The sequence below is a fragment of the Neofelis nebulosa genome, chromosome 4 (genome assembly GCF_028018385.1).
Source record: "Neofelis nebulosa isolate mNeoNeb1 chromosome 4, mNeoNeb1.pri, whole genome shotgun sequence".
In the NCBI taxonomy this organism is placed as follows: Eukaryota; Metazoa; Chordata; class Mammalia; order Carnivora; family Felidae; genus Neofelis; species Neofelis nebulosa.
In genome coordinates this window covers 47,303,135-47,327,952 of record NC_080785.1, presented here as the reverse complement: position 1 = coordinate 47,327,952, position 24,818 = coordinate 47,303,135, and the positions used below count along the sequence as shown (strand labels likewise).

The 24,818-nt window shown below is 48.4% G+C and overlaps 1 protein-coding gene across 3 annotated transcripts; it reads left to right on the top strand.

The window, feature by feature from the left end:
- The first annotated feature begins 489 nt into the window (after nucleotides 1-489).
- On the top strand, nucleotides 490-23,161 carry GHRHR (growth hormone releasing hormone receptor). Of its 3 annotated transcripts, none has more exons than XM_058724687.1 (13): nucleotides 899-1,005; nucleotides 13,464-13,566; nucleotides 13,684-13,791; nucleotides 14,354-14,451; nucleotides 15,504-15,601; nucleotides 16,303-16,435; nucleotides 17,674-17,827; nucleotides 18,105-18,165; nucleotides 18,694-18,763; nucleotides 19,464-19,555; nucleotides 20,122-20,251; nucleotides 20,910-20,951; nucleotides 22,725-23,161. In XM_058724687.1, exons 3-13 carry the CDS (start codon nucleotides 13,722-13,724, stop codon nucleotides 22,848-22,850), a joined length of 1,074 nt encoding a protein of 357 aa, XP_058580670.1. In that variant the 5' UTR covers nucleotides 899-1,005; nucleotides 13,464-13,566; nucleotides 13,684-13,721; the 3' UTR covers nucleotides 22,851-23,161. The 3 variants fall into 3 exon arrangements, with proteins under 3 accessions (XP_058580669.1, XP_058580670.1, XP_058580668.1); XM_058724685.1 differs by lacking the exon at nucleotides 899-1,005 and adding an exon at nucleotides 10,890-11,332; XM_058724686.1 differs by lacking the exons at nucleotides 13,464-13,566; nucleotides 13,684-13,791 and having other exon boundaries at nucleotides 490-1,005.
- The last annotated feature ends 1,657 nt before the right edge of the window (nucleotides 23,162-24,818 follow it).

The window sequence follows — 24,818 nt, the reverse complement described above, 5'->3', positions numbered from 1 at the left end:
TTGCCTGGCTGAAGGCCAGAGTTCTACCTGCATCCCTGCCTGTCCACACCTCACCCTGCCCCACCCCACACTGCCCCCCATTTAGTAGGTGCTCCTGCAGGGCCATAATCTCTGTTGGGCAGAAAAATCACTTTGGGATTGTGAGATTGACCTAAAAGCCTCGTAACAGAAAATGATTTACCATTCAGACCCCAAAGAATCTAAGCAGCGTTATTAGGGGTGCCCCCAGAATTCTCAGCCTTGGTTTTCTTCTTGATCCCAACCAGAGATTGAGCTCTGGCCCAGCCCCCAAACTCAGCTCTGACCTTGACTCCCTCCCCCGCCCCCCCATCTGAGTCTCAACCCTGGTCTAACCCAGACCCCAAATAGATTGCAGGCTGAGCTCTGACTCTGGGCAGAGACTGAGCTCTGACCCTGGCCCCATGAAGAGCTGAATCACGAGCCGCGTGAGAGCGGCCTTTGATTCCAGCAGCCACAGCCCCTGCAGAGCCCCAGTTAGGTGAGGTGCCCTCTCAGAGGGCCGAAGACGGGGATTTCTGTCTATAGGGATCCATTCTGAGGCCCCGACCCTACTCCTGTGCTCAACTGCTCCTGTCTCTGGGGGAAGGAAGGGCTGAGTCAGGGAATAAGAAAAGGGGCTAACACTCGGGCAGGAATAGGGCCTGCTCAAGTACCCTGTGCCTATAGGCCACCCCAGAAGGGGTGTCAGGGTCAAATATCCAACAGGAGCCGGTCCCTGAGGCCCATCCACCAGCTACAAGACCCCAGCCCCAGTTATGGGCATGCCGGGAGACACCACTTTGCAGCCTGCTCAGGCCAGCTGGCATCAGAAGAGGCAGCAGTTGCTCAGCATCACCACCAGGGGGCACCAGACAGGAGCGACGGCAAAGCCTCGGTGGCTCTGGATCTGGGCCCTGGGCTGGGAGCCCGAGGGTCTCTGGGAAGAACCCACCTGTCCCTGCCCTCAAGGAGCCCACCTGCTTGTGGGACAGACAGACCCATCAGGTGAGAGAAAAAACTAAACACGAGCTATCTTTTAAATTTAGTTTTAATTGTATACGTGGGGTGCACAAAATTTTTTTCTTAAACACTGCAATATCGGAGTTAATGCAAATGTTCCATTCGACCATTCCTCACATTCCATCCCTATGAACCTGTGAAAATTTGGGTTCAAGTCCTTGTGTGAACATATGTTTTTGTTTCTCTTGGATAGATACTTGGAAGTAAGATTATTGGGTCAGATAAGTGTATGTTTAACTTTATATGCAACTACCAAATTCTTCCCTAGAGAGGCTGTACCATTTGACATCCCCACAGCAATGGGGGGAAGAAAGAAACCGTCCGTCTCTTTCCCTGTAGTTATTCTAGTGTGTGCACAGTGGAGCCCGTGGTGAAATTTATATTTCTATGACGGCTAATTGTTGTTGAGAATCTTTAAATGTGCTTACTTGTCATTCATCTTGTCTTTGGTGAAGCAACTATTCACATCTTAACCATTCTTTTAAAATCCAGTTGTGTTCTATTAAGCGGTGGGAATTCTTTGTGCATAGTAGGTATGATTTCTTTATAAGATATGTATTTTAGAAATATTTCCTCTCGTTTAATGGCTTGCCTTTTCATCTTCTTAATTTAACTATGTCACTGGTTAGCGCTGTATTTTAGAATACTTTTTAAGAGCACCTGGGTGGCTCAGTCGGTTGAATGTCTGACTTTGGCTCGTGGGTTCGAGCCCCGCGTCAGGCTCTGTGCTGACAGCTCAGAGCCTGGAGCCTGCTTCGGATTCTGTGTCTCCCTCTCTCTCTGACCCTCCCCTGCTTGTACTCTCTCTGTCTCTCAATAATAAATAAACATTAAAAGAATAAAAACATTTTTAAAAGTAATTTTAGACATACAGGACAATTGCAAAGGTAGTGCAGACAGTTTCTCTAAATTTAACATCTTATATAACCATGGTACAATTATCAAAAATAAGAAGTTAACATTAATACAATACAATAACTAAACTACACATTTTATTCAGATTCCACTAATGTCCTTTTTCTGTTCCAGGATCCAATATAGGATGACACTGGGCCCTCTCATTGGACAGAGCTAGAAAATATATAAACATATACTCATCCATATATGTTCACACCCATGTATGTATGTACCTACCTATTAACATACCTACCTTTCTTCCTGTCTCTCTATATCTATCCTTAAAGGGAAACATGATTTTATACTAATACCTTTGACCCCAATCCAGCACTGTGTATTCATTCTGGCTTTTTTTTTCTTTACTTAGTTGTAACTTCTTTGGCTCTCATTAACCACAGTATCTTTATTTGGATCTTATCATCTACAATATATTTACCTATTTTCTCCACCCCACTATACATATGCAATGTATTTTCAGGATTGCTAACCCATACCTTTGTGAAAAACAAATTTACCAAATAGAGTGCAGAATTCATGTGTGGTACTTTTCACCTTTACCCCCACAGTGTCCAGGCAAACACTTAGGCCAACCCCTTTCTCTCCTACTTCCTAGAGTGTGGTTATGTCGTATATTCGTAATACAGGCAGATTCATTTGCCATAGACTGGATGGCATCCTGAACACCTCTGCCATTCTGGTTGATTTTCACTCCCTGAGATGTACAGTTCAATGCATTTTGACATGCATGGAATCATATATCCCAACACCACATTATAATACCAGACACTTCTTTGACTTACCAGATTCCCTCATACTGCTTCATTTCTTTTTTTTTTTAATGTTTATTTATTTTTGAGACAGGGAGAGACAGAGCATGAACGGGGGAGGGTCAGAGAGAGAGGGAGACACAGAATCCGAAACAGGCTCCAGGCTCTGAGCTGTCAGCCCAGAGCCCGACACGGGGCTCGAACTCACGGGCCGCGAGATCATGACCTGAGCAGAAGTCGGATGCTTAACTGACTGAGCCACCCAGGCGCCCCTCCCTCATACTGCTTCAATATAATCAGACTCCTTTCTTACCCCCCATACTTAGTAATTACTGATCTTTTTGGCCCAGTCATTTCTCTCCCCTAGTATGTCATGCAAAGAATAACAGAGTGTGTAGCCTTTTGGGTTTGGCTTTCTTCTTTTACCTATTAAAGTAGATTTAAGATCCATCCATATTGTTGCATGAATCAATAGCCTGTCTCATTTTATTGTTGAGTTATTACCTATTGCGTGAATGCTCCATAGTTTGTTTACCATCATCTGTTGAAGGACATCTTGGTCATTTCCAGTTCTGGGTGATTATGAATAAAGCTGCTATACACAATTGTATGCAAGTGTTCACTTGGATAGGTACCTAAGAGTAGGATTGATGGCAAGTGTATACTTAACTTTAAAACAAACTGCTAAGCTGTTTTTCAAAGTGGTACTATTTTACATTCTCTCTAGCAACATGCAGAAGTTCTAGTTGTTCTGTGTCTTTGTCTGCACTTGGTTTTGTCAGTTTTTAAATTTTAGCCAACCTAATACATGTGTAGTTTGTGGTTTCCATTATTTACATTTTAACCTACCTGGGCCTTTATTTAAAAAGAATTTCTTGCAGGTAGCAGATAGCTGTTTCTTGATTTGTCTCTAGCTGTTTCTTGATTTTTCTCTCAATCTACCGATCTCATTAATTGGGGTGATTAGTCCATTTACATTTAGTGTATTTATTGATATTGTTGGATTTACCTCTACAGTTTTGCTATTTTTTCTTTATTTGTACTGTACGCTTTGTTTCATTTTTCTTCCTTTCCTTTTCCCTCCCCCCACCTTCTCCTCCTCCTCCTCCTTCTTCTTTTTGATTAACCAGTTTTTATATGATTGATTGTATCTCTGGTATTGGCTGCTTAACTGTTTCTCTTTGTTTTGTGTGTGTGTGTGTGTGTGTGTGTGTGTTTGCGTGTGTCTGTGTATCAGCTCAAGGATTTCCAGTGTATATCTTTAAATTATTAGAGTATACCCTCGACTATATTACACTGCTTCACAGAGTATATACAAACTGCAAACATACACTTCCATTTTCTTCCATTTTCATTTTTGACTATTGTCTTCATACTTCTTACTTCTATATGTGCCATAAATCCCACAATACATTTTTATTACTTTTGCTATAAATAATCAATTATTGGGGCGCCTGAGTGGCTCAGTCGGTTGAGAGTCCGACTTCGGCTCAGGTCATGATCTCACGGTCCGTGAGTTCGAGACCCGCGTCAGGCTCTGTGCTGACAGCTCAGAGCCTGGAGCTTGTTTCGGATTCTGTGTCTCCCTCTCTCTCTGACCCTCCCCCGTTCGTGCTTTGTCTCTCTCTGTCTCAAAAATAAATAAATGTTGAAATGAAAAAAAAAATCAATTATTTTTTTCATTTTAAAAATTGTGGTAGAATGTACGTAACATAAAACTTACCCTTTTAATCATTTTAAATGTACAGTTTAATGGCATAAGTACTGAAGTATTAGGTATTCACAATGTTGTAAAACCAGCATCACTGTCTATTTCTAGAAGTTTTCATCATCCTCAACAGAAACTCTGCATCCATTAGGTAACAACTCCCCATTTCCCCAGACCCTGGTAACCTGTATTCCACTTTCTGTGTCTATGAATTTGACTACTCTAGCTATCTCATATAAGTGGAATCATACGGTATTTGTCTTTTCGTGACTGGCTTCTTTCACTTAGCATAATGTGTTCAAGGGTCGTCCATGTTGAAGTGTATATCACTACTTCATTCCTTTGTATGGCTGAGTAATATTCCATTGTGTGTATGTACTACATTGTGTTTATCCATTCATCTATTTTTTTTTAATTTTTTTTAACGTTTTATTTATTTTTGAGACAGAGAGAGACAGAGCATGGACAGGGGAGGGGCAGAGAGAGAGGGAGACACAGAATCCGAAACAGGCTGCAGGCTCCGAGCTGTCAGCACAGAGCCCAATGCAGGGCTCGAACTCACGAACTGCGAGATCATGACCTGAGCTGAAGTTGGACGCCCAACCGACTGAGCCAACCAGGCGCCCCTCCATTCATCTATTGGACGCTTGGGTTGTTTCCACCTTTTGCCTATTGTGAATAATTCCACTATGAACTTCGATCTACAAATCCTATTGGGAGTCCTGCTTTCGATTCTTTTGTATATATGTCTAGGGATAGAAGTGTTTAACTTTTTGAGAAACTGCCAAACTGTCTTCCACAGCAGCTGTACCATTTTACATCCCCACCAGTGGGGCATGAAGACTCCAATTTCTCCACATCCTCATCAACATTCGTTATTTCTCATTTTTGAAAATAAAAAATGTGTGTGAAGTTATATCTCATTGTGGTCTAGATTCGGATTTCCCAAACGATTAATGATGCTGAGCTTCTTTTTATGTGTATATCATCTTTGAAGAATGTCTATTCAAGTCTCTTGTCCATTTTTGAATTGGGTTGTTTATTTTCTTGTTGTTGAGTTATAAGGGTTTTTTATATTTTTTGAATATTTTTGAATATATTTTGAATATTTACCAGATACATGACTTGTAGATGTTTTCACCCATTCTGTGGGATTTTTTCATTCCCTTGATTGTGCCCTTTGCCGGACAAAATTTTTTAATTTTAGTAATATCCAATGTATTTATTTTTGTTCCCTCTGCATTTAGTGTTGTATTTAAGACCTCATTGTGAAATCCAAGGTAATGAAGATTTTCCCTTATGTTTTCCACTAAGAGTTTTATAGTCTTACCTCTTAAATTTAGGTCTTTATCTATTTGAGTTAATTTTTGTGTATGGTGTGAATAAGGGTCCAACTTCGTATTTTGCATGTGGAAGTCTAGTTTTCCCAGCAGCGTTCGTAGAAAAGACTGTCTTTTACCCATTGAACGGTCTTGCCAGGGTTGTCAAAAATCAATAGACCATACATGCATGGGTTTATTTCTGGGCTCTCTATTCTATTTCATTGGTCCAGATGTGTATATTTATGCCAGTCCCACATTGTTTTGATTATTGTGGCTTTGTAGTAAGTTTTAAACTTAGGAAGTGTGAGGTCTCTAACTCCCCCCCCACCGATATTCTTTTGATTCTTCAAGGTTCCCCTGAAATTCCATATGAATTTTAATATGGATTTTTGTATTTTTGAAAAAAATGCCATTGGGATTTTTATAAGGATTTCATTGAATTTATGTATTACTTTGGGCAGTATTGTCATTTTAACAAATTAAGTCTTCTAATCCATGAACACAAGACATATTTTCCTTTCTTTAGATCGTTAATTTCTTTCAGTAATGTTTTGCAGTTTTGTTTTGTGTTTTTTTTTTTTGTGAAGGTCTTTCACCTCCTTGTTTAAATTTTTTCAAAACGTCTTATTTACTATTGTATGTGGATGAAATGGTTTTCTTAATTTTATTTTTTTCAATGTTCATTTATTTATTTAGAGAGATGGAGAACATGAGTAGGGGAGGGGCAGAGAGAGAGGAAGAGAGACAATCCCAAGCAGGCGCCATGCTCAGCACAGAGCCCAACTCAGGGCTTGATCTCATGACCGTGAGAACACAAACTGAGCTGAAATCAAGAGTGGGTCGCTCGGGGCGCCTGGGTGGCGCAGTCGGTTAAGCGTCTGTCTTCAGCCAGGTCACGATCTCGTGGTCCGTGAGTTCGAGCTCCGCGTCAGGCTCTGGGCTGATGGCTCGGACCCTGGAGCCTGTTTCCGATTCTGTGTCTCCCTCTCTCTCTCTGCCCCTCCCCCGTTCATGCTCTGTCTCTCTCTGTCCCAAAAATAAATAAAAAATGTTGAAAAAAAAAAAAAAGAGTGGGTCGTTAAAAAAAAAAAAAAAAAGAGTGGGTCGCTCAACTGACTGAGCCACCCAGGCACCTCTTAATTTCTTTGCAGATTGTTTAATTTTTAATGTACAAAAAACCCAACATATTTTTGCATGTCAATTTTTATCCTGCAATTTTGTTTAAGTGTTTATTAACCTTAGTAGTGTGTGTGTGTGTGTGTGTGTGTGTGTGTATTCTTTAGGGTTTTCTGCAAATAAGATCATGTCATCTACCAACAGATAATTTTACTTTTTCCTTTCCAAACTGGGTGCTTTTTATTTCTTTTCCTGCCTCATGATTCTGGCTAGAACTTCTAGTACCACATTGAATAGAAGGGGCGAAAGCGGACATCTGTCTTGTTCCTCATCTTAGAGGAAAAACTTCCAGTCTTCACCACTGAGCACGATGTTCACTGTGGGTTTTTCATTTGTGGCCTTTATCATGTTAAGAAAGTGCCCTTCTAGTCTTAGCATATCGAGCGTTTTTGTCTTGAAAGGGTGTTCAAACTCGTCACATGTGTTTTCAGCATCAATTGAGATTATCACGTGTGCTTTTTTCTCCACCTATTGAAACCCAAAATTTTGTAAATTTTGTTTGGATTTCCTATTTTTTTTAAAGATTCTTTTTTCTTTAAATGTTCATTTATCTTTGAGAGAGTGAGAGAGCACAAGTGGGGGAAGGGCAGAGAGAGAGAGAGAGAGACAGAGGATCTGAAGTGGGCTCTGCCCGGACAGTGGCAAGCCTGAATGTGGGGTTCCAACTCAAGAACTGCAAGATCATGACCTGAGCCAAAGTCAGGCGCTCAACCGACTGAACCACCCAGGAGCTCCTGGATGTCCTATTGTTAGGGCAGAAGGAGGGTAAACTGGTCTCTGCTACTCTGATTTGGCTGCAAGCAGAAGTTTTCAAATACATTAAAAAAAAATCTCTCCATGTGAATACAAATAGATTATTTCGTCCTTTTAATAGTATTTTAATAGTATTTAATAATATGTTCTATACTCTTCTGCTGTGTGAACAGATCACATTTTCTCTTGCTATTCCATTATCCTTGGACATTTGTGTTGTTATCTGGTTTTTACTATGTAATACTTTTCTCTGGGGCAAATATTCAGAAATGGAGCTTCTGGTTTTTGAGTATGTTTATGTACAGATTTAAAAGATCAGGACATCTGGGTGGCTCAGTCGGTTATGTGTCCAACTCTTGATTTCAGCTCAGGTCATGATTTCACTGTGGTGAGATGGAATCCCAGGTGAACTCTTTGCTGGGGTGGAACCTCCTTAAGAATCTCTCTCTCTCTCTCTCTCTCTCTCTCTCTCTGCCCCTCCCCAACTCGAACACATGCTCTCTCTTTCTCTCAAAAATAAATAAATAAACTTAAAAAACCAAAAGATCATATCAAATTCTTTTCAAAATGGGTGCACCAACGTTCACTCGATCTGCAAAGTATGAGTACCAGTTGCCCACATTATTTTGCAAATATCACATTAGCCATTAACATTTTAGGCAATGTGATTGGTGGAAAAGGGCAGCTCATTATTGTTTTAATTTTCATTTTCTTGAGTATTAGTGATGTTGAGCATCCCCACATCTGTTTATTGGTCCTGTAATTTACTTATTTTCTGAATTGCCTGCTTATATCTTTGGCTCCCTTTTCGATTGGGTTGTTTTTCTCCTTACTGTTGATTTGTAGATTTTTTAAATGTTTTTGACATTTGTCGTTATTGGTCACAAATATTTCTTTAGGTATGCAGCGTGCTTGCAGTTTTATTTGTGGTGTCCTTTCTGGAGCATACATTTTTTAAAAATGTAGATGTCGTCAAACTTACTAATCCTTTCTTTGTGGTTTTTATTTTTTATATAAGAAAGTTGTCTTTCTTCTGAGGTCATAAAAATAGATTTCCATTCTTGGGGAAAAAATCTTACTATTTTTTTTATAGTTAGGGCTTTAAACATTGTAGAATCTATATTTCGTAAATGTGAGCTAGAGAGTTAATCTTATTTTTTCCATACAAAGAAAGAAAGAATTGATTGTTCTAACCTTATTTGCTACTACATGCTGCTATTAGTGACTGTCCCCCTGTGAGCTAGGCTCTGTGTAAGGTAATTTATATGCCTTTTCTTGTTTGTTTTCTTGTCAAGCCTAGCTTGACCCTAAAGAGGGTATCATGCCCCTTTTCCAGGTGGGGAAACTGAGGCTCAAAAAGGTTACATAACTTGCCCACGGTCACACAGCTGGCAAGTGGTAGAGGCAGAATTTGAGCCTGAGTAGATACAGAGATAGTTAAAGATGGGAGTTCAGTGACCTTGGTCTATTCAGAAGGACAATGGGCTCGGGAGATCCTTGGATCAGGGTTTCTCAACCTCAGTTCCATTGACTTTTTTTTTTTTTCTAATTTTTTAAAATGTTTACTTATTTATGAGAGAGAGAGAGAGAGAGAGAGAGAGAGAGAGAGAGAGAGAGAGAAAACGAGGGTGAGCATGAGCTGGGGAGGGGCAGAGATAGAGGGGGACACAGGATCTGAAGCGGGCTGTGCGCTGACAGAGAGCTCTATATGGGGCTCGAATTCACAAACCGCAAGGTCACGACCTGAGCTGAAGTCGGACACTTAACCGACTGAGCTGCCCTGCTGGCCCCATTGACCTTTAAAACCAGGTAATTTGTTGTATGGTTGTGGGGGTCACCCCGTGCATTGTAGGACGTTCACCGGCCTCTCGGGTTTCAATCCATTATACACCAGTTGCACCTTGCCACTCTTCCTCCCCACCCTTCACCCCTGGCTGTGATCACGTAGACTGCCTTTAGGCACTGTCAAATATTCCCTGGGGGATGAAATTGCTCCCATTTAGAACATAATAATTATTAAGTGTCATATCAATTATGAACCGTGATTAATGCTAATGACATTGCCACTAATTACCCACCGTGATTGGTGGCAACATGCGTGCTCCCGCTGTTGCTTCTTTGTAGCTGATGGACGGTAGGTTTCAGCTTTCCCTTTAAAATCAATCACACCTCCTCAGAGTGCTGCTCTCGCACCTGTGAGTCCTCACTTGGCCTTCCCCGCCCCCACCCTCACCCCGCCCCCCCCCCCCCCCCCCACACCTCTGCTTCATTCCGAAGACCAGCCGAGAGCCGTGTGTATGCCTCCTGCCCGCACCGTTTTCACAGGGAAGCACAGAAACTCCTCTGGGAAAGGGCAGGTGGGTCTGGGGCATGGGGTGGGTCATGTTTTCTTTTCAAAATATTTTTCTTCGAGGCTGTGTCGGCGATGAATGCAAATGGAAAAATAAAGCCCCGCTGATGTAAAATGATACCTCACCCTAGACGTGGCGGGGGTGGGGGAGGCTTCATCATTCATGATTCGCGTCCGGGCTGTAAACAGGCCTGCCGTCACCAGCAAGCTCTGGGAATGCAGACCTGTACACAGATGTCGGGAGCCACCAGGGACAGTGGCATTCAGGGCCCTGGGAGATACAGCGTGCTTCCAAATCCCCAGCTGCTGTACGAGATCCGGTGTCACCTAGAACACTGTCTTTAGCTCGGCCAATTGGGATTCCATGTTTTAAAGTCTAAAACAATAATAAAAACGACCAGGTAACAAACGTTCAAAATCATTTGAGCAGCTATGGTAAGTCCTCTAGTTTTTGCTATTGATAACAGTTGTCTTGCTCTACTCAGGGTGGTCTAGCTCCTTGAATCCCCTTGCAAACCTCCCACTCGAGCTCATTTCCCCCTGTTGCCATAAAGACTTCTGGAGACTCTGACGAGCCCCCGGGTAAAGTCTAGAGCCTCGATGTCTGTAGATTCCACCCCGCCTTCCAGGCTGGCATCCTTTCTGGGGAAACAAGCCGGGTCCTGCTGATGGGACACCTTGGCCAGCCGGTGCAGGGGCTTCATGACCACGTTTCCTTTTCTAAGCTCATTCCTACCCTCAACCCCTGCTGCATCGCCACAGCCCCGAGCCCACCCTTCAGCCCTGTGGATGAAGCTGGGCTCACCGACTAAACCGAGGGCTCCCTGACGTCGGGCCCCGGGTCTTCTTCTCCTCTGAGCCTCTTTCATTTGAGGGTGCTCTCTCCACTGTGGGCTCAGAGGAGGAAACGGTAAAGAATATTGACCTGCCGGGGCAAGAAGTGCCTGTGGCCGTCACCTCTCTGGACCTTTGCTATTAGGACAGGCACACAGGCAGACTTAAAGACGGAGCAGAAGGGAGTGGGGTGCCCAGCCCCTCCCTGTTGGGGACATGGGGGCCCCCTCCAGGGCCGGGGCTGAGTTATGCACGGTGTCCTACAATCCTGTGAATATTTAGCTGGTTCTGTCCCCTTTGCTGGCTTCTGCTTGTGTAAACAGCCACCAGGGTAGGGGAGGCAGAAGCTGTGGCAGCAGCAGCAGCAGCAGGGGACAGTGGGGAGGGAAGAGGCCCGAGGCTTACAACGAGGACGACCTGACTGAGGGAGCCACCTGTTAGCCCCGCCATGGACAGCAGGGTGTGGACTGCCTACATCCTTTGCTTGCTGAGTCCATTACCAATTGTGAGTAGCGAGTAGCTCCCCCCCCGCCCCCCCCCCCCGCCTCTCCTGCTGGGCTCCAGACCTGAGAGCCACAGGGCCATACGGGTGGAGGGGGGGGTGGCGGGGGGGGGGTCCAGCTGGAGCCTGGTGGGGCTCCCCACTGGCTTCCCCACCACACAAGTTTCTTCCTACTAAGCAGGCTGCGGAGGCCGTGGCTGGGAGAACTCCTGAGATGGGTGCTCCTCCCTCCCGTCCCCTGCTTTTCCCTCCCCAGGCAGCTGCTTGTCTCTGGGGAGCTCTGACTATGAAAACCTGGCTGAGCTGAATTAGCTTCCTGTTGTTTCCCCCCAGGCCCGTCTGTGCTCTCTGGGGGCCACAGAGACTCTGTCTGCCCAAGACATGACTCCCAATCAGGGAGGCAGTTAGGGCCTCTCCTTCTCCCCCACGTTCTCTCTTCTCTGAGCTACCCATCCCGAAGTCCTCCACAGAATCTCCAGACCTCTCCCTCTCCCCAGCATCCCAGGGGCCATGCTCCTGTTTGGCTGCTGCCTCTTAAGAGGGTGTGGGCCTGAACAGTATGTGGAGAACAGCTGCTCCCCTCCTACATTCTGGGGGACTATTCTTCTCTTGATACGCCTTGGGGCTGGAGAAGCGTTTGGCAGACTGATATGCTACAGAATTGGGTGGGGGACAGGGGCCCTCCCTGAATGTGCCGGGATTTCCCAGCATGTTTTCTAGGAGTTACTGCAAGCGACACAGGGACCAGGACAGGACATACAAGGTACTGGGTGGGAAGCTCAGCCCACGTGGGCTGATGTCTCCTTTTTCCTCCACTGGCTTATGTGTGTGTGTGTGTGTGTGTGTGTGCGCACATGTGTGCACGTGTGACAGCATGTGTGTGCAGGGGCTCCCACACCTTCCAAGCACAGTGTGGCACCTGCCCCCAAGTGCACAGCCTTTGGGCTTGAATCCTGGCATGGTGAAAGGAACTGTGTGGTCCAGGCAAGTTCTTCACCCTTCCTGAGCCTCACTTGTCTCTTCTGTGACAAAGAAGACGATATCTTCCCTCTAGGGCTGTTACGCATTGACTGGGATCTGATCTGTCGAGGGCTGAGTATAGGGTGCAATATAGGTAACTTTTTTTTTTAATTGAAGTATAGTTGACACATGATACCTTAGTTTTTAGCTTAGTTTCAGGTGCACCACATAGTGATTTCACAAGTTTATGTTATGCTGTGCTCACCATCTGTCACCACATAACACTATTATAACCCATTGACTTTATTCCCTGTGCTATACCTTTCCTTCCTGTGTGATATTCATTCCATAACTGGACGCCTGAATTTCCCACTAACCTTTACCTATTTTGCCCATCCCCCTCCTTTTTTTTTTGTCATGCAGGTAACTTCTACTGCCCTCCCTTCTGCAGTGAGGGAGCCTCCTTCCTCTCATCTGTGTGCACCCCATGGTAAAAGTACACACTCTCTCTCATCTCCCTACCCCTGCCCCTCTGCTTCCATTATCACATCTCTTTATCTGGCTCTGACATTCCTGCCTCCTCTTATGAGGACCTCAGGTCCACCCGGATAATCCAGCATAATCTCCCCATCTTGAGATCTTTAACTAAATCACAGCTGCAAAATCTCTTTGGCCGTGCAAGGTGGCATATTCACAGGTTTCAGGGATTAGATATAGACATCTTTGTGTGTATGGAAGGCATTGTTAAGCCTACCAAGGTACTTTATGCAGGACTGTGTCAGGGAGAAGGAGTGCAGGGAAAGAGGAAAGGCCTTAATACATGCACTGACTCAGCCAGCTCCGTGAGATCCTCGGAAGACTTGTGTTTAGTGTGTCTCAGAACTTACTTCCATGACATGACATTGGGAAGCATCTGTCTAAACCTCCATCTTTCTTTCTTCCTCTCTCCCTCCCCTCATCCCTGTCCCCCCTACTACCTTCCCCACTTCCCTCCTTTCTTCTTCCTGTCCCTCCTCCACCAAGTACGCTTATAAGTGCCATGAGCCAGGCCCTGGCTTAGGAGCAGGGGCACAGAAATGAATCAGGCTTTGTCTCCGTCCTAAGGTCATTTGCACCAGAGAACCAAAAGGAACACCTAATTGGCTTGGCCTACCCCATTAACTCCTTCCTACAGGTATTGGGCCACGTGCACCCAGAGTGTGACTTCATCACCCAGTTGAGAAAGGATGAGAGGTTGTGTCTACAAGCAGCAGAAGGGGTGCCCAACACCACTCTGGGTAGGGTGCTTGGGAGGGAGGGGGTGGCTTCTTAGACTCCTTTATCTCCTCCAGCCTCATCATTCTGAATGCTGGATGGGTTTGTCCCCTGAGTCTGCTCTGCTCCCATCTATCTAGGCTGCCCTAGGACCTGGGATGGACTGCTGTGCTGGCCAATGGTAGGCTCTGGCGAGTGGGTGACTCTCCCCTGCCCAGATTTCTTCTCTCATTTCAGCTCAGAGCCAGGTGAGGGTTCTGGGCATGGTGGTGAGGTGGGGGGATTCGAGGTGGTTTCATCTGATGGTGCCAGAATATGGCAGGCTCATCCCTGGCTTTGGGGGTAATAAATCTGGATTTGAACACCATTTCCCTTCTTCCCGTGTGACCTTGGGCAAGTCAGTCAACCTCCTGACCCTCAGCTTCTGACCTGTAACCTGGGGAAAACAAGAGCATTAACCTCATGAGGGGTAAGGATTGGTGAGCACGGCATGGAAGTGCTGGACCCAGAGCCCGACCCCGAGTAAACGTTCTCTGGATGTTAGCAGGAGGGCTGGCCATGGGGGTGGAGGGGAGCAGCGGAGCCTGTCTGACTGCTAAGATGCTACCAGCTGCCCAGTGGGGGGAGTCTGGAAGGACTGGACCTGGAATCCAGGCCCCTGGAGGGAAGGCTACCCTCTCTCTGCCATTCGGAGGAGCTGTTTGCAGACCGCGCCAGGGTCACGGGATGATCCATGACTCCTCCACCTGTCCTGGAGAGAGAGTAGGAGTTTTAACCCAATTTCTGTTTTCACCTCGGCATGCCTTGCAGGGGCTGTGAAGCGGGATTGCACTATCACTGGCTGGTCTGAGCCCTTCCCACCTTACCCTGTGGCCTGCCCTGTGCCCCTAGAGCTGCTGACTGAGGAGGTAAGAGGCTCCCGGCATCTTAGAGGAAGGGTCACCATGGAGGTCTGTATGGATGGTGGACTGCACAACTGTAGAAGCCGCCATTTCCGTGGTAGCCAGCAGGTGGGCATATTAATTACAGCAGTTTCCAGAAGATGGCAGTGTCTGGAAGAGAGAGAGCCCTGGTCTGTTGCTAATCTGCTCAAGGGTGACACCTGTGCTAGGGGAGAGGGAGGCAGAGGGCAGAGTGGGAGATAGGCTGGCTGCCTTCTCTTTGGCGTGCCCTCTCCACGCCCAGTCCTCCGGGACAGGAGCTCTGAGTGGTTCCAGGGAAACAAAGGCTCCTAGTAGTCCTGCAAAAGCTCCTTCCCTTCTCTAGTCCCCAGTCTGTGGAGTACTGTGCACGTCCCACGTGCCTGAATTGAGCGGGGCCTTTGCAAGGTGCTTCCACACCCACAATCCGCTATATCTTTCCCCTCAGCCAAGGGAAGGCATGAGCCTGACCATTTTTCAGATGAAAAGATAGATGTGGATGTTGATTGCTTGCATCCCTCAAGGGTCACTAATCCCCTCCCTTGGCCCGCACCCTCCATCTCCACGTTGGGGTGGGGGTGGTGGTGCCCAGGCTGGACTTTGGTCAATCTAAATACTTGGTCATAGAAATAACTTTTCCCTGTGGCTGTCCCTGTGGTTTTCTTTGGGGAATGTTGTATGCCCAAGATGGTGAGGCAGCAGGATAAACAAGCCCCATTTCCCCTTGGGCTTTTGTCTTTCCTTGGGAAAATGTAGTTTCTCTGCTGCCTGTCCCCCTCCCACCACTCCCCACCCCCAGAAATACTGAGAGTTGGTCATCTCACCCCTGTCCCCACCCCGTCTCACCAGAAGGTCAGGTGCAAGACGGGCTTAACCAACACTTCCCTTCAGGAGAGAGCTTGCCAGGGTTCTCATGGGCACCCCTGCCCCCCGATGGGGAGTTCCGGGGTAGAATGGACAGCCTTCACCTGCTTGGTTGCCAAGCCTCCCTTTCCCAGAAAGTGCAGCTGCTGAGACTTTCTCTGTCTTGACTCTCCCAGAAATCCTACTTCTCCGCAGTGAAGATCATCTATACCCTGGGCCATAGCATCTCGGCCGTGACCCTCTTCGTGGCCATCGCCATCCTGCTGGCTCTCAGGTTCGCGGTCGTCTTCACCTGCTCAAGAGCCTTTGCTGCCTCCCTATTGTCCACATTGCCAAACCTCATTCCTTGCCTTCATGTTCAAGAGGTTCCCAGATCTAGGCACCATGGCCATTCCCCGCTTTTCCTTTTCTTTTGCCAGAGTGTTTCTTATCCACTCCTCATACTTGAGGGCTCACTGCAGTGGCTACACCTTTGCTCTTATGGAACTTGTTCTGTTTGCTTGGCATGCCCACCTGCTTTCTTCTTGATGTATTTATATCTGTCAAAATTCAAAGCCCAGGTCCCATCTGCTTTAAGAATCCTCGTGGCCTCCCCTGTGGAGCCCTTCATGACTATTCCAACCCTTTGACCATTGCCCCTCTTAAGCCCCCCTCCCAAGCCCCAACTTCAGAGTCTGAGCCCCATAGCATGGCTTGTGCTGTTCTCCGTCTCATGGGGATGTACCTCATCTCTCTGAGCACCCAGGGGACTCCCCTGGGCAGTCTCCTGCCATTTCTGCCTCTGTCCCCCAGACTATGAGCTCCCTGAAGGCAGAGACCGGTACTCTGTCCTCTCACCTACGCTGAGCCTAGGGCTGTGGTTGGCCAGCTGTCCTGCATGGCTAACCCTGAAGTCTCAAGTCCAGCCCGATCTGACCCAAGTCAGTTCAATTCGCCTGCCACCATGCTCACCCTCATCCTTCCTTGCCCCTCCAGGAGGCTCCACTGTCCCCGGAACTACATTCACACCCAGCTGTTTGCCACTTTTATCCTCAAGGCGGGAGCCGTGTTCCTGAAGGACGCCACCCTGTTCCACAGCGAGAACACGGATCACTGCAGCTTCTCCACTGTAGTAGCTGGGGCTGGAGGGTGCTGGGGTGGGTGGGGGGGGAGGGAAGGCTGTGTTAGAGACCTAGATGCAGGGGTGGAGGGCCCCTCCAGCCGACCTGGTCCTGTGGGCTGACTCTGGGGCTCTGCCGTGGCCAATCGCTGAACAGGAAACACCCTCTCCCTTCCTGCCCCTCCCCAGAGTCAGGTTCTAAATCCCCATCCCATTTCTTGGACCCTGGGGCCAATCCGTGTCATTTCCCATATTTCGGGTTCCCCTTTCACGCCTTATTCTGTACTCCAACCTAGCCCATCTGTCACCCCACCAGTCCTTTCATTTTGTACCTCCCCCTAGGGTGCCTGTCTGTGGCTGGGTGTGGGTCTGCCCCGGGGCTGGATGGAACAGGGTCCCTCCCTCAAGAAGCACCCATGGTGCCTGGGGGGGCAGAATGCACCAGATTATGGGACCACCCAGTGGGGGGAGGGGAGGTTGAAAGCTGGGCTTCAGGGAGAAGAAGGCTTTGGAGCTGCTGGGGGGAAGGGGGAAGACATGTTAAATGGAGGGACCAGGGTGAACAGACTCTCACAGACAGGAGCATGTCCAAGAACCAGGGAAGTCAGATGGGGGCGGGGAGGTGGAAGAAGCAGTGGAGAATGAAAATAAAAGGAAGCTGGGGGCCAGTGTGGAGGCCCAGCACACACCAGGCGCACTAAAACTGCCAGAAATGAACAGATGCACAAACGGACAAACCAACAATGACCTTAATGAACTTAGAACAGACGTAATAGATGCGTATGGAGCACTTAGGTAGAGGCATTGCACTAAATGCTTTACATATATTACCACCTTTTATTTCCTACTTACATTTTCATTTTAGTCCCATTTGTACGCAAGTGGGACTGGGGCCAAACTGGGGCCATCTGAGCTCAGAGGCGGTGTTCCTCAGCGCTGAGAGAGCGAATCATGCACTGAATGAATGAATGCATGCATGGGTGAGTGCCTGTATGTTTGCAGGAATGAATGGTGCTCCATAGCCGCAGCTCTAGAAGTTGACCTCGCTTGCAGATGAAGAGCTGAGCTATGGGGAGGTTTCCCAGCTAATACGTGGTAAATTTGAACCCAGATCCCAAATCTGTGCTCTTAATCACCACATTATACTACCACGTCTCCTCTGGGGCAGCCTACGGTTGAGGGACCTGAGTGGGGTAGGGGCTCCAATGGGCACCCAGCTCTGAAGAACCCAGGCCCCCCACCCACAGGTTCTGTGCAAGGTCTCTGTGGCCACCGCCCATTTTGCCACCATGACCAACTTCAGCTGGCTGTTGGTGGAAGCTGTGTACCTGACCTGCCTCCTAGCCTCCAAGTCGCCCGGCACAAGGAAGGCCTTCTGGTGGCTGGTTCTTGCTGGCTGGGGTGAGCACCAGGGCTGGCTAGTGGAGGGCTGGGAATGTCCAGGAAGTTCATTCAAAGGTCCCTTCAGCTTACTGATGATGACCCAAGGCCCAGAGAGGGGAAGGGACAGCCTGTAATCCTCCAGCATGTAGGGGCCAGCTCCCCAGCCCCTGGGCTCTCCTCTGGTCCCACTTTCCCAGTGCCCTGGGTCGCTGGTGGTGGTGGTGGCAGGTGGGAGCAGGTCTCTAAGCCGAGGATGCAGACTCCTTACTTGTGTCTCCCCTATGCCCCCCAACAGGGCTCCCCCTGCTCTTCACTGGCATGTGGGTGTGTTGCAAGGTGGCCTTTGAGGATGTTGCGTGAGTGTGGGTGGCGACCTCAGCACACGGCACCAGGTCCCCCTGGGGCGTGGGATGGACAGTCAGGCAGTGTGGCTGTTCTCCAAGCCGGGGAGAGGAGGAGGAGACCCCAGCCCTGCCTTCAGGGAACTCCCAGGCTTGGGTGTGAGATGGGTAGGCTGTTATGGATAGCTTGGAAGGGACATGTCCTGGGGTGGAAGGGGGCCTCAGATTCTCAGGGTGTTGGGCTCAGGCAGTTGGGGGGGGGGTTGGGAAGCACAGTAAATAGGGGCCTCCTAGAACAGGAGAAGTTTTGGGGCCAGCAAGAAGCAGCTAGGTGGAGAGAGATAGGGTAAGCCCAGCACGGATTGGTGCACCCCTTTGGAAGGAGGCCTAACTGGCTGAGGGAGGAGATAAGACTGGAAGGGCATGGAGAGGAGGAAGGTGCCGGATTACTACAGAAAAGGGCTTTTCAGCGACTGCATTTTTGGCAGCCCCCCCCCCCCCCCCCCCCCCCCCGCAATCAGTCTTAGCCTGTCCTCTTCCTAGGTGCTGGGACCTGGATGACAGCTCCCCTTACTGGTGGATCATCAAGGGGCCCATCGTCCTCTCTGTTGGGGTCAGTTCAGCCAGCGTCCTCTGCTTCATTCTCCCTGGGTCCACCGAGGGGTTGCTGTACAGCAGGAAACATGACTCCAGGCTGGGAATCTGGATACCTGGGTTCTTCAGCCTGGCTCTGCCAGATTCTCTGTGAGACCCTCTCGGGCCCTCATATCCCATTGGTAAAACTAGGGGGGTGGTCCCCACCAGTGCTTGGGCTCCTTCCAGCTCAGAGTTGTGGTGAATTTGGGGCCCTATTGTAGATATCTACTATTGCAGTGAGGTTGGTGTGGGGCGTGGAAAGAGGGCTGTAGCTGAACCCACCGCCTGCTCCTGTGCTGAAAACAGGGCATCGGGGGCCGGTTTGCGTGGCCTTGGTGAATGTGCGCATTTCCCCCAATTTTATCAAAAGTGAGGGACACCTGCTTTGTGCCAGAGTAGACCCTGGGAAATGCTGGAGGCAGAATGACCGGGCCCAACCTCCCACCCTTTATCCCTGGGCTGGAGAGCGAGGGGGACCCAGAGCTCCTCAGCCCCTGAGCTCCACGTGGGACCTCCCAGGCTCCAGGATACAAGCTCTAGAGCAGTGACCCATACACCCACCCACCTGCACATCCCTGTGTCTCAAGGATTTGGGGTTTCCGATTCCCAAAGAGGCCCCATCCCAGCAGGGGCACCCCTGACTCTTGCCTTTTGCCTTCTTGCCCCTCTGTTTCTAGGTGAACTTTGGGCTTTTCCTCAATATTATCCGCATCCTGCTAAGGAAACTGGAGCCAGCTCAGGGCAGCCTCCACCCCCAGTCTCAGTACCGGTAACGTGTGTGTGCATGATGAGATGCCGGAGACATAACCGGAGTGAGAGCTGGTGTGGTTCTGTTTCATTCACTGGCCTGGTCCGTGCTCCTCGCCATGCTTCCAGAAAAAGATCAGATCTGGCCCCCGTCTTCTAGGAGATCACAATGTAGGGAGGAGAGAGGCAAACGGCCAGTTATCAGGCCAAATGGGCTGATGAATCCTGGGATCCATTTCTATGGGAGTCTGCAGAAGGAGAACCTTTCTAGATGAGGGGATGGGGGTAAGGTATGGTTAGGGAAGACTTCCTGGAGGAAGTGGTCATTGAACTAGACTTTGAAAGATGCATAGATGTTGACTGGAGTCAATCGAAACGAGAGCATTTGGCAGCAAGGACAGCAAGATCCATGGTCCTGAAGTAAGGAAGCCCTGCATTGTACCGCACTGTGTATTTGGGGACGAGGCATCCGGGGTGCCTGGTGCATAGAGTCCATATGGGGAACTGATGGGAAGTGGGAGTGAGCAGGGGGCACATGGGAGTTTCTTATTCCAGCCTTGGGTGCCTAGGGCTCGTCTTCTCCTGCAGGCGTCTCTCTAAGTCAACGCTTCTCCTCATCCCGCTGTTTGGAATTCACTATGTCATCTTCAACTTTCTGCCCGACAGTGCCGGCCTGGGCATCCGCCTCCCCCTGGAATTAGGACTGGGCTCTTTCCAGGTGAGGGCCCCCACAGGCACTCTTCCCCCTAAGTCCTTGGGCAGGAGGGAGGTGGTGCTGCCCACAGGTTTGATTGACTTCATGGTAGGTTGAAGGCTACTAGGCTGGTTATTCTTTCTTCCAGCCACTCCTCTATCTATTTAACTATCTGTCTGTCCATCTTTCATCCATCCATCTCTATTCATTCAACTACCCCCGAACCCATCTATACTCACCCACTTATCCATCTAACTACCTATTGTCTATCCATCTATCCATTCACCTACCCATCTACTCATCCATCCATCCACTTATCCATCCATCCATCCATCCATCCTCCACCTATGCATCTGTTATCCTCTTATCTGTCCATCTATACATGCACCTAGCACTTATTGAGCCCTATTATGTGCCAGGATCTATGCTCAATACTGGGTGATACAGAAATGAAGGAAATCAGAGAAACAGGATCAACAGTATAGTCTTGGCAGGCTTGCTTGATGATTACATGAGACAATGTGCCTGGCACATAGAGATGAATGCATATGCCTTCCCTTTTCCTAAAGCCCTGGCCCAGGCCACAGCCTGAGGGTGGACACAGGAAAAGGTAGTAGAAAGACTCTGGGCACCTTATGGTCAGACCAAGTTCTGATGTGGCCCTTTCTCTTTGGCTCCACAGGGCTTCATCGTTGCCATCCTGTATTGCTTCCTCAACCAAGAGGTATATAACTCTCCAACTATCATTAGTCACTGAGTTTTCCCTTCCACCAGACCTGAGGCCACCTCTCTTCTTCCCAGGCCCTATAAATCCCAGCTCAAGCCAAACTCTGACTCCTGTGATCCTCTGTGAAGCTTAGTCTGTCCTGAGCTTCTAGATCAAGCTGAACCTGATTGCTTCCTATAAACATCCTTTATCCATCCCTTCTCTGGGCTGGACCAAGTATACTGTCCATTTGGACCAGGGATAGTCTAAAAGGATCCCCCAATTCTGTGTTTCTAAAACAACAAAAAGGAGAGTGGAGGAGGGAATAAGTCAGCTCTGGGAGGGACAGAGAAAGCAGAGACTGAGGAACAGAGAAAGTCAGAGGCAGACATAAAGGGAACAAGGAAAATAGAGTCAGGTGTAGCAACAGGGAGGATGATCGAGAGCAGAGCTGGGGATACTGAGAGAAACACCTGGAAGAGACAGACGGATGGAAAGAACAGACCAAGCAGAGATAGACATACCCATGAATAGATGGATGGTGCTGATACACATGTAGAAATATGGAAAGATGGCAGAGAGAGGAGAATTAAAACATCCCACCCAGAAGGCACCTTGCATCTGTCCCTTAGGACAGACTTGCTTTGTGGGAGAGGTGGGAGAATTTAGCTGAGTGCCCTGGATAGCCAGGCCCCGCTATGTGCTCAGACAGAGTCATGGGCTCCCTCTGGTGGCATGGATTTGCTGTGGGCTCTGTTCTGCCAGAGACCTGGGTGCAGCTGTGGAACAGCGCTCGCCCCCCACCTGCCACCTCTGTCCCAGACTGGCTCCCTCCCCTGTGACTCTTTACTTCTACCCCAGCCTCTCTGAGTCTCACACAGTCTTATCTGGTGTCTGGGTGCGGACACAGGACTGCAGTATCTTTGTGTGGTGGCTCATGGATCCTGCAGACATTGAAAGGGTGAGGCACAGCCCTAGCTGAGGCTGGTGGGACCTGGGAAAGCAGCTTCCATGGAGAGCTGTGAAGGGATCCGTCCCAAGAAGTCATGTTGGAGACCAGATAGTTACATGCCTCTAGTGATGGGGAGCTTACTACTTAACAATAGCTCTTCTGTTGTTAGGGACCTGTGGGGAAACCCACCTTTATGTTGAACAGAAACCTGTCTCCCTTTTGTCTTTCACTACAGCCTAAGTTTAGCCCTGTCAGGAGGGTCACAGCCTCTCAGCCCCCTCTGCCTTCCAACAGCCCCTTGGAGATGTGACAATATGGATTCCCACGCCCCTCACCCCCACCCAGTTGCTTTTCTTTCAGGAATCTCAGTCCCCTCACCTGCAGCTCCTTAGACAGGGCTCTGAGTCTTTTCTCCTTTAAGGTTATATCTTCTGGACAGGTTCCCAGGGGCCATAGTTCAGTTCAGTGGGCAAGGGCAGGAGTGAATCCCATAGCAGGGGATGGTCTAAGCCACTCTTGGAGGACAGTGTGGTTATTTGACCAGAAACTGAAGAAAGCATCCATAGAAAATGTCTTTAACTGGACCCACCCAAAGGCAGTGCTAAAAGTTAGAGAAAGGAGCTAAAGGGAATGGCCAGAAATATCCACAGGAAGGAGGAAGTAGTATCTTTCAGAGACAATACTTAGCAGTGGCTACTGAGTCAACCATGGCTTCTCCTCTCCCAGGAATCCAAGTCTGTTTCTCCTGCATGGTCTCTCCCTGTACCCTCAGTCCCATTGGGGTGGAGCACAGAAGTAGCAGTGGGGCCTTCCTAACATCCTCTCCCTTGTCCCTGGAGGTGAGGACTGAGATCTCACGGAGGTGGCATGGCCATGATCCTGAGCTGCTGCCAGCCCGGAGGGCCTTCACCAAGTGGACGATGCCTTCCCGCTCTGGGGTGAAGATGTTGACATCTGTATGCTAGGCTGGCCACATCACGTGACTGGAGTCCACACCTGAACTCGGGCAGCTACAATAGCCCCCCCCCCTCTGTAGAAGCAAGAGAGACCAGTGCCCCCGAGAGCCCTTAGGCCATGTCCCCACCCCAGCTGCTGCCCAGCCCTGGGCAGGGGTAACCCTCTTAACCTTGTCCTACACCTGACCCTAGGTCCCTGTGTTTATACCTCTGACCTCCTTGGTTCCTCCGTCTCCATTCTCCTCCAATTCCTTCTGCTAGAGTCTGGGCCATAACCCAAGGCCAGAGGAGCCAATAAACTTGTAAATGGACAGATACAAGAGTTCGTTGGAGTGAATATATGCGCCTCCACAGGGCAGGGGTCTACAGCCTTTGTTTGGCCTCTGGTGCAGAAGGACCTTCATCATTCCTCTTTCCTGTTACGTCTCCATTATTCGCCTGTGCAAGCATCTTCTTGTGTAATTTATTCTTAAAATTTATTCTCCCTTGTCTCTATCTCCACTCCCACCCCTCTCCTCCCACAGGCACACATTCCAATGTGTTTAATGTGAATATTTGTGTTTCTGTGTGTTCTTGAAAAATATGTAGTATTTTGTGTGTGTGTCTATACTTTTAATTTACATAAATTTTGTCAGTTATATGCTTCATCCTGTTTCTAACATTTTCCCCTCAGCACTATGCTTTAAGACATCCACTCGTGTTGTTGTGTGTTCATCTGGTCTCTTGTTCTGACTGCCATATGGTGCCACACGGTGTCATCGCCCACATGTGACCTGTCCTGTTTCCCCTGCTCCCACCCTGCAGGTGACTATTCACATGCATGTCCGCTCATACTTGCACAAGTGAGCCTGTCTCCGGGATACACACCCAGGAGCAAAAGTGTGGGGTCATCACTTATGCCTTTGCTTATGTGACGAAGCAGAGCCAGATTGCGTTCCAGAATGCTTGCAAAATCTGCACCCCCACCAGCAGCTCCGCCAACACTTGGCGTTACCCAGCTTTTTAATGTTTGCAAGTCAAATGGGCGTAAAGTGACATCGCATTGTTGTTTTAATTTGCATTTCTCTGATAACTAATGAGTGTGAGCATGTCTTCTAGTGCCTGTTAGACTTTTGGGATTGTTCTTCTGGAAATTGTTTGGGTCCCTTTCTTTATTTTTCCCTGGGGTGGAGTGTTTTCTATTCTAGGCGTTTCCCATATGTTCTCTGTTGAGTGCCTTCCTGAGCCCATAGCCTGCTGCACCCCACTCAAGTGAGGACCCCTGATGTAACACGTCCTCGTGGTCAGTCCTTCCCCCACCCTCTTCCTTGGCGGGAGGGAGGAGAATGAGAACCCGGTGCTGTCTTGGGAAATGTTTGTTGACTGATGGGAGATTTGAGTACAGAGAATAGGCAGAAATGGATCTGCAGGTCAGGATGAAATCTCTCCCATTCCTGGTTGGCCCACAGCAGATCTATCATGTGAAATGCAGCAGCCCTATTCCCTGGCCTCCAGCAAGAAGCATTCCCTAGCGACATCAATATCCCCTGCCATTCTTCCTCTGATGCATGCCTTCTTCCCTCAAGTCACGAGGGTTCCGCTGAAAGGAGACTCAGCCAGGTGACATCCAAGGTCACGCTGTTGGCCATGATACACAACTACCCAGTGCCTTTGCGGTCAGACGAATGTCAAGATGGAATCCCAATCTAAGAGCCCTATCATGCCTTCCTTCCTTTAGTCTCAGATCATAAAAGTGATTCATACTCATTGCAGGACATTGAGAGATGTAGACGGGATTAAAAAAGAAAATAAAAATCAGCCATAATCTCATTACTCAAAGATAGTCACCATTGATGTTTTGGTATGTTTCCCGAAAGATTTTTTTCCCCCTCTGCACTTCTGAACCATCTTGAGATCATGCCATATTTATCAATTTGTATTTTGTATGCTTAAAATGAACATATACTATATAAAAATGGCCAGTGAGCACATAAAAAG